At 51.4% G+C, this 9640-nt stretch overlaps 1 protein-coding gene across 1 annotated transcript; it reads right to left on the reverse strand.

Annotated features, from left to right (window-relative positions):
• Positions 1 to 2947: 2947 nt before the first annotated feature.
• On the reverse strand, positions 2948 to 9581 carry VPS26B (VPS26 retromer complex component B). Its single transcript, XM_080358035.1, has 6 exons — positions 9091 to 9581; positions 6236 to 6392; positions 5257 to 5421; positions 4549 to 4724; positions 3755 to 3897; positions 2948 to 3203 (listed from the first exon to the last, which is right to left on the reverse strand). Exons 1-6 carry the CDS (start codon positions 9311 to 9313, stop codon positions 3057 to 3059), a joined length of 1011 nt encoding a protein of 336 aa, XP_080214161.1. The 5' UTR covers positions 9314 to 9581; the 3' UTR covers positions 2948 to 3056.
• Positions 9582 to 9640: the final 59 nt, after the last annotated feature.

A 9640-nucleotide genomic window follows, 5' to 3' on the forward strand; every position in this document is an offset into this window, starting at 1 on the left:
CTTCTGTCTAGAACAAGAAACTTTATATACACATCCAGCCTGATTGCCGCGACAACAACAACAACACCCACCCAGTCCAGGCAATATAAACCATATCAGACAAACTCATGCACAGCATTTGACAGCCAGGACTGGCTCTTTTTAATTGGAGAGACAAAAAACCCAAGTTTTAAAATACAGCCATTGAAAAGACAACGAATTAAGAAACATGTAAACACAGCAGAGGCTTAATTACAGGTTTCACTGCTTGGTTTAGTACTTGTATGCTTGCCCCTACCTGTCTTGGCCGGGGAGAGAGGGAATGACCCGAGTACTGAACAGAACCACCCAGCTTGGGGACATGACTGCGCAAAGCAACCGCCCCTCACCACACTATTGAAATGCTTTTCTGTAGTACCTCCTCCTGGAGTGACCTTATGCTTCAACTTCTCTCTAAAGATGCTCAGCACATCTGCTGCACCCCAGAAAAACAGAGGGCCTGGTGGGTAACAGGTTGAATGGTCCGTTTAGAGTAAGTAAAAATGGGGATCGTTTCTAAGTTGTGGTTCCACAAGTAGGGACACGGGGGAAAGGGGCACAAAGTAGGAAGAAAAACCCAAACCAACCCCATGTATAGACTCATGCACCTTTTCCAAGTAATCCCTCCAAAAGTGAGGAAGAGATGTTTAACAGAAATCTCCTTACAGTCCATTGTCTTGCCAGACAATTCTCTTACACCCAGTACTGAGGGTGTTCAGCCAGTAAACAAACACTCTTGGAATGCAGCGACATCTCCATCCATGGGGTTTCTTTAACACCACATGGCCTACAATCAAGAGGAATAAGCAAGGAAAAACAATTCAAGGTGGGATGGGAGTTGGGGGAAAGCTAAAGGGTGGTCAGGGTGCCGAAAGATAGTCTGGTATCCCCAGGGGCTCCCAGTGGGAGCTGCGCTTGTCTCCAGATGATTGTGTATTGCCACAGCACAGGTGGTTCCCCCTACACAGAGCAGGGAGTAGAGTGAGTGTCAAAAGTAACATCCAGATTCCTTTGCCATGGGAGGCCTGCAGCCGGGTACCACCCTGGCATAGCAAGGTGGTGTCTAAAGTAAGCTTTTGCTTCAGTCTTAGGAAGACATGGCTCCAGCCCATGGCACAGACTTCTCATGTAAAGAAAAGCAAGCCACGTCTTCACTATACAGAGCAGAAACATGATGCGACATAAGCATTCAGCAGAGATGAGATCATTAGTGTCCTCTGCAACAGGGTGAGACTGTCCAGCTCTACTAAAAAACACATCCTTACATGTGGTAAGTGAAAGATAACTTACTTTGGCAAGCAGAAACACACATTTATCACTGAAATACAGTAGCTGTCTTATTACATAAAAGCTTCCCTTCCCACCCAGGCCCCATTCCCCCCACCAGCACTGTTCCACTAAACAAAGCAGAAGACACTTCAATTTCCCAGCTGCACATAACTGTTCTACACCGAGCTGTAGAACAGAGGCAGAGGACATTGATTCCAGGGTCAAAAGCAAGCTGGACAAAACCCTAGTGAGCCACAAACTCTCAGGGAAATCCAGACAAATCCCACTTCATACAGCTCATGTCCCAGGATTTAGCGCAGGCTTGTCTCGCTGTCTGGTAGGAGGTCTGACCACCTGCTTCCTTGGAGGGCATCTACACAGTGTGGATATTCTCCAGACTCAGTCAAGTCTACAAAGCCACATCTAATTTTGAATGGAGTGACTCCCTTCTGGGAATGTTCTCATGATTCTACTTAGCTGGAGACTAAAAGAAGCTTATTTTAGAAAAGAAAAGAAAGAAACCTGCATTCAGGTTCTCAGTTCATACCCTCAGACCTCACTGGTGACTTCAGCTCAGGCCTCAGGAACATGTCTCTGGAATCAGAGAGCTCTACTGTCCTTCCAGTTGCCGCTTGGCTTCACATAGCAGCACACACACATGAGCTTCTTCAAACAACTGCATCCACCTTCTGCAATTACTAATCCTCATCCCACAGGCGCAAGGGAGCAAGCAAAACAACACACACGTGTTTCTGTGCTGCCGCCTGTCCCTACTACAAAGCCTGCCCTGCCACGAGGACACAGACATGAGCAGGGCAGCATGTGCACGCTCCCAAGAGAGCTCCTGTTTATTTTGCACATTCCAAAACTATCCTCTAGACCCCTCAGAGCTGGTCTGCCCCTGCTCTGCAGCAGCCGGGACCTGTATGAGTGCAGCAACCAGAGAGACTGAATCTCAGGGGCACTCGGGCAGCTGCCGGGACATGACTAGGAAGGCACTGCCCCTGGCCAGGAGCCTTCCTGTCCCTGCTACTTGCCCGCCCAGCAGCGCTGGGATCTTCACTGCTCTGCCCAACCTGTGCCACCTCCTACAACGTTCGCACGCCTCACTCCCTCCTACCAGCCGCAGCTCCCGCTCGACGCGACGCGGCCGTCAGGAGCTCCGCAGCAAGGACACGACAGCCCGCCCGCTGCCCTGGCAGCCCCAGGGCTGACTCAACTACGTTACACAACTTTGTGACAAGGAATCCAACGCCAGCATGAAGAGGAAGGGGAGGCAGCGAGGGGATAACACTCAGCATTTTCAAGCAGTCTCAGTCTCTTTCTCCCTCCTCTACCTTCCAGCTACTCACTGTGTCATTTCAGAAAGGCAAGAAAAATCATCCATCCTACACCGCCCCAAAGCAACCTCCACACCGCCGGGAAGAAGCAGCAGATCTGGCCTTCACTTGCTCTTTCCCTCCCCATTGCCAAGCTGAAGAATCTCGGGGCAAAGAGGAGATCAGGCAGCTGCGCAGCCTCCGCACCTCAAAGCAGCCGACCCCAGAGGAATGTAGTTGATTGGGAAGCACTGAGGTACCTTCAGCTCCGCACCACCAGCGCTCCCGCTCGCCTCGCCCTCCCATCCCTTCCCACCCTACGAGTCCTTCGAAGAAAGGAATTAAGTCAAAAACGGATATTTATTTTCGTGAAGTCTCTGAAGTGGTTTTTTTCGTCCCCCGTGCTGCTGTCCCCACCGGCTCCACAGCAGCTTTCCTCCGCGTGGCCTCTCACTGCCGGCCGTTGTTCTCTGCGGGCTGGCCGGGGGTCTTGGCCTCAGCGTGCGAGGACGTCCCCTCAAACCGCTGGGACGCGATGGCTGCTTGGTGGGACATGCTCTTCCTCACTATGTCTCCTTTCCGCCAAAGCACCACCTCCTGCAGTAACACAGCCAGCGGGGCTTGTCAGGGCTTGTGAGACCTTCTGCCAGCCCCACCCGGACCCCGAGGCTGAGCCAAGCAGCTTGGGCAGCACCCAGCGAGAACTCAGCCCGTGCTGGCACTCTCCACCTGCGCCCACGCGTATGAGGCCACTTGCAGTGGCAAGGAGAGGCCTCGCAACGCAGCCTTCCTGGAAAATTTGGGTAAAGCGCTTCTCCTCGGTGACCCACTGGATGTTTGGAGCATCTCTGTCCTGCTGCCATCGGCTGCCACATCACAATTGATAAGGTGAAGCACAGAAGCTCCACCACAGGGCAGAGAGGAAAAGAAGTCCCAGGTGGGCACCTTCTACATGTATCCCTATCACCACGCACATCCGACCTGCGTGGACTATTCCTTCTTTGCAGACTAGTCTAGTCCTTACAGATATTCAGCCAAGAACATGATTCTCTCCTGTGGGAATCCCAAATTCCCAGCAGGTCTTTATAACATAGCATCCCGAGTGACAGTCTGCAGGTCCAGGAAGAACTAAGAGCTCTGTTTCTCACCTGCTGTTTGAAGTAGCGTCTCTCTTCCTCATCGATCAGCACCAGATTGAGGTAATAACGCACCGAGAACTTCTTATTGATGTCCCTCATCGTTGGAGTCAGCTCGTAGCCAGCCAGAAAGAGTCTGATGGGAATGGATTCCCCTAAAAAGCAAACAGAACCTTCAGCACAGACAGAACGCATGGGTACGAACTAGGAAAGCAAAACAAAATCTCCCTGGGCCACAACCTTTATGACCGTTTCCACAAGTGGAGTAGGATGAGCTAAAAGACTTCAACTCTCTTCAAAAATCAGCACGTGTGGTCCATAGCCAGGATCCTACCCTTGCTGACAGCTATTCCATCTCCACTTTAACAGCACAGGACTCATTTGTGATCTGCATCAAGACAGCACTGCAGGAAAAAATAAGGAAGGTGACATTTTCTCTGGCAGGTGACTCTGCTGGGCAATGGAACTGGAAAAGAAGTGGCACAAGAGATTGGCACAGAGCTAGAACACCATCTTCCTGCTCCGAGTTGCAGCAATGCCAGCTGGTGGCCCATGCCAACAGTGAATTTACATCTATTCCTGGTTCTGCCACTGCTTCATCAAAAGTATTAAGTCACTGCAACTTATTGTGCCTCAATTCTTCCTCATCATACCATCACCTATTTCAACTGCCACGAGCCCACCAGTGAAATAGGATGCAAACTACTACTGAGCACACAGACTCAGCTGAATATACTGCAGGACTTGTATTCCCACCCAAAAAGACTTGAGAAGAGGCATTTGGAAGGGTTCACTTGCATTCTTACCTCTCACAGGCGCCCCATCCATGATCTCATATTTAGCTATTGTGTCGTTCTCATGATAGACGTTGGGTCCGGTCCCCGTTGTTTCTCTCTTAATTATATCTATCTCCATGTGTTTGATCTTGATTCGCACCAGCAGGAAGTAGATCTTCCCGACAATCACGTCTTTTAAATGGTACCTAGGACATAAAGGAAGAAAAGCACCAAATAAAAACACCAGGACTCGGACTGAAGAGCGAGAACTTGCTTGTCAGGCACTTTGCTCTTACCCACAGCCCAGCTGCCGATTTCGGATGGCATATCAACCACCTCCGCTATGCTGCTGCAAACAGCACTGCATCTTTCACCCTTTGGTCGTTTGGAAATCAACAGGAACGTGTCGCATGATCAGATAAATTAAAACCAAAATTTCAAGCTGAATATCTGCAAGAAACCCCTGCGACAGCAAAGCCTCCCAAACCAATCTTTTACGTCAATTAAAACTAATCCAAATGCGACACTGCAGGGAGATTTGCTAGCATCAGCTGGGAAAGATGCATTAAAAGTAGTTTCTAAAAGAGTTGTTTCCAAATTCTGTTGCCTGAATTAAGGTCCCACTTTAGCTGTATTTTTGAGGATCACATGCAAGACACACGCCTCGGGCTTCCACACCGCGCTGTGCCCTCCGGCAGATGGTTCCCCACAGCCACCAGCTGCTCCGGAGACACTTACTTGGACTTGTTATACTCGAACTCAATGTGCAGGCAATCCTCAATCCCCACCTCCATCTTAATGGAGGAGTTGAGCTCTGGGTAGGTGCTCAGGGTGTGCACAACTATGTCCATCTCCTTCACCACGTCGTTCAGTCTGCGGCTGACGGTCGCTCGGAGAAAATACCTGCAGGGAGAGTCCCCCTCCTGTTAGGGTTGCACAGGTAGCACCAGAGACAAAACTGAAACAAAACATGGGGCTGAAAGGACTGCACTGGGCTAGCCAGGCAGTCCTACTGCTCCCCTGGCTTCTGGAGCAGCTAACGCCCCATGTTGGAAGAGACAGAAAGGAATTTTCAAAGGGAAAAGCAGACTCTAAGACTTGTCTAACCTTTCCTGTGTTTGTGGGCCTGAGTTGCCCAAGCACCACTTTGGGGATGTGAGTAACAGCCTGCAGGTGTCAAAACCACTGCCCTTTTGCAAGGGGTTAAATCACAGCGGTCTCCACAGGCACACTTCTTTCTGCACACCTCGGAATTTTCCAGCCCCTGCTTCGAAGCCAGTGACTGGATTTCAAGTCAACTGGACTGCCTAGATGTGAAATACAGTTTGCAACGTAAGAACAAGATGCAAGCTGGGCATCTGTTTGCTTACAGAGCACAATTAAAGTTGACAAGACTGATTATAAGGCAGCAAAAATGTCCTTGTTGGAGAGTCAAGCAAACAATTTTTTTTGGTTTTTGAATTACCAAATAAAGCATTTGGTTAATTCAGAAGGGACAGATTTACTTATCACTTAAATGGTGCAAAACAAGTTCCATAAAGCCTGATGCATGCTTATAAAAGTAAGAGCCCTCAAAGACAGCCTTTTGCAACTCAGCCCACCAAAATTCATTTGGAGTTAGTTACATTATAAGCTTGCAAGGATGTCTGGGAACGGACACTGTGCTCCAGTATGATATCAACGCAAGAGCTGGGGTCACCGAGGGGAGGAGACTCACCGTAGCTTCACATTCTGCCCCGTGTAGGACTCATAAGGTTTCTCCACGTGTGTGAATTCGAAGTCAAATGTCTGTGATTGAGTGAATTCACCAGGACGGGCCAGGTCTTTCACGAGGGACACGAACTCGTGGTGGTTTCCTCGGTCATAGTAGAGTTCTGGGAAGAGAAAAGTCCAGTCATGCTTAACTCTCTGTGGCACAGTGAGGAAAGGCAGGAGATGTCCCAGCTGAGAGCAACTCTTTTCTCCAGATCACGGCTTCCCTCACCACCCTTCACAGAACCTACCAGGGGAGCCTGTGGCCACAATGCTCTTCATCAGAGCAACATGCAGGCCAGAACTTTCCTCCCCAAAACACGAAAAAAAAGGTCCACACAGCCTCACCTACTACAGCGAATCAGGAACTCAGCTTGCCTTAGGGTGACATGGGTCACCTATTATCAATATTAATTATGTTCAGATCATTTGAGAAGAGGAGCCAGCAGCTCACGCAATCCCTTCCAATAATTCTCTCCACAATATTCCGGGCGTGAACAGCTCTTTACCGCACACAACCATCAATGAAACCTGCCCTCCCCAACCCTGCGTGTGAGCTGAACGACTACAAGACACCCACACAGTCCTTCTAGCAGGTAAAGCCTGAGCCAATCTGATACGGTTAGATGAGGAAACAAAAACCTCAGTCATCGAGCAGTCATAGACACACAAGTTCAGTGTCAGCACTAAACCGTGCAGAGGAGGCTTCACAGAGGTATTAGTAACGTGCAGGAACTGCAGTGAGGCTCAGCTCCTTGACTCTCCACTCCTTGAGATGCAAAATGAGATTTCGGCTTTTAAGCAACGTCTGCTTCACCCACCCCTCTGCTCACCTTATCTCCGTAATGGAAATATTGGCACTGGAACACCCCTCACTTAGCAGAGCAGCGAGTGCCATCAATCCCTTTAGGCTGGGCAGGCAGGTGACATAAATAAACCAACTCTCTCTGCATTGAGAACGTGTCCATTGAAAGTGCTTGTTGATGTGACAAGGAGAAGCCACGTGCCACATAAAAAGCGGAATATATCATCTGCCCACACGATGCAGAAGGCAATGATCGAATTTAAAGCAAGGGGAGGCAAATGTCAGCGTACTAAGTTCTCTGCTGCCTCAGAAGGGCACAGATTTGTAATTCGCAGCCTTAAGAAGAGGAAGAATCAATCTTTCCCACGCTTCAGAAGACATTAGTGTTTCAAACAGGTATAAGCTGTCATTTTAGGTTTTCAGAGCTATAAGGTTTCCAGATGAAAAATATAACCTGCCAACGTATTTGGTAGCATGCTCAGGACACAGGTGAACCAAAATCTTATGTGGGTTCTGTGCTCACCACGCAGGACACGGTGTTTGGAGTCTGGACAAGCCATGTCTCCTGTGACACATCACTCCTTGATGTCACAGCCTCTCTACCTGCTAAATTGTCTCATATCGATACTGACTTCACAGCAGCGAGAAGTCAGAACATAAGACAAGCTGTCTGGAGATGGAAAGCATTATGGAAGTGCCATCAGCAGGACAAACTTCAGCGCTTTAACAGATGGGCAGAAAGCAAGGACTGATGCGTAGCCCCTGCAGCTCGCAGCACACCCTCCTTGGGCAATAACGTGAATTCAGAGCAGTTAGTCTAAATACATGTGGCTCAAAAGTCTTCCAAAGTGGGGAATCATAAGCAGCACAGGGGAGACAGACCGGAGCAGGAAGCAAAGTTCATGCTTAATTTCCACTGACGATCATAATCAGATAGTAGGAGGTCATGAGCGAGCTCCTGATGAACTCCGTCACATACGAGATCTACCTGCCTATCCTCCCCTTTCTTTCCAAAGGCAGCGTTGTGCACATCAAAAATACTAAGCGCCAGCAGTATCGGGGCTGAGTGGGGAAACCTCTGTTTCACTTTCCTACACCACACAATTTGCAATGCAAAGGTGGCAGGCGCAGTGATTTTGAGGGTTAAACTCGAGTACAAAGCGCCGCAGACCCGAGGCAAAAGCACCATCGCATCACTGGGAACATCTTGGACTTGTTTTGGCGTGTGGGTCTCAGGCATGTCCACGAAACGTGGGCATGGCCACTCCGATTGAGGAGCGGGTGTGGCAGCTGCCTTTCCTCCAAGAAAGCAGGAAATATTAAATCTAAATTGGTTACACGCACAGGTAACCACAAGTTTTGAACAACTCGAAGTCACCCAACTAACCGTGAAAGGATGCGCAGTCACCCGCTCAGAGAATAAAAGCTGGAATCAGCTGGGCTGAGCCCGCGGGCCTCAGGAGTGCTGATCGTGGGGCAGGGGCTGGGAAGGTGCAGTTGATGATCTGAGACATATGGACAAAGCCCACCCGACTGACCATCTTTGGCACAGCCACTGCCTCCCGCTGCACCAAATCCATAGGCACACACAAGAAACGCAAACAGCTTGTAGAGCTGCGAATCAAGGCAGCCTGGAGCACAGCGCCTGAGAGCTGGTGTGGCCAGGGTGTCCAGGCTCAGGCCAGAAACTGAATTCTACCCTACTGCCAAGCATATGCATTTTAGAGCTGAAATCGGTGACCAAGCAGGAGCCATAAAATAGGACAAGAGAACAATGACCTGGAAAAGGACTGGAGCTCGCCTGGAGAACAGACCGGGGTCGCCCAGCTCGAGCGAATAATTGCACGGGAATTCTCCGCACAGCAAACTGCTCGAGAGCCAGCGTAACCTAGTTGGGATTTCCATACCGTAGGGATGTTCCCAGCCCTCCCGCCAGCGTGCGTGCAAACCGGCAGCGCGACCGAGGCGAGACGGACGCGCCGGCCTCGGCAAAACGCAACCCCGTGCCCGCTCACCGATCTGCCCGATGAACTCCACTTTGATGCCCTGGTGCTCCAGCCGCTTGTTGGGGTGCTTGAGGGTGAGGACCACCCGCCCGGAGACGGTCTCCCCGTCGTAGAAGAGGAAATATTTCTCCTTCTTGCCTTCCTCCGTCTTGTGCTCCACCCGCCGCCGGCTCTCGGCATCGCTCAGCACCAGCTCCAGCTCCGCGCTCTGCCCGAACCCGAAGAAGCTCATGGCAGCGGGAGGGGCTGCGGCCCCGCCGGGACCACGGACAGAGCTCGGCCCCCGCGCCCGCGGGGCTGCGGCGCCGGGCGGGGAGCGGCAGCGCGGTGACAGCGGCCCCGCAATGCGGCACGGACGCCGGGGAGGCGGCGGCGGGGGGGACCCGGCGGCTCCTCCGCTGCAGGGACCCCGCGGCGCCGCTGCCCCCGCCTCACCGAGCGAGCGGCCGGGGCCGTCCCGCAGCGCGCATGCGGAGCCGGGGCCGCGCCGCGTTCCCCGCCCCGGGTGCCGCCGAGCAGGCGCGCTGAGCGCCGAGGCCCCGCCGCTTCCGGGGGTTCG

Source organism: Nesoenas mayeri (assembly GCF_963082525.1).
Source record: "Nesoenas mayeri genome assembly, chromosome: 22".
Taxonomy (NCBI): domain Eukaryota; kingdom Metazoa; phylum Chordata; class Aves; order Columbiformes; family Columbidae; genus Nesoenas; species Nesoenas mayeri.

Bases quoted from the DNA above. Each gene is read 5' to 3' on its own strand.
- VPS26B (XM_080358035.1), bottom strand. From the start codon at position 9,313: ATGAGCTTCTTCGGGTTCGGGCAGAGCGCGGAGCTGGAGCTGGTGCTG. The intron at 5,422-6,235 runs GTGAGTCTCCTC...CTCTCCCTGCAG, and splicing joins GGGCAGAATGTGAAGCTACG to GTATTTTCTCCGAGCGACCG. The intron at 3,898-4,548 runs GTAAGAATGCAA...TTTGCTTTTTAG, and splicing joins GGATGGGGCGCCTGTGAGAG to GGGAATCCATTCCCATCAGA.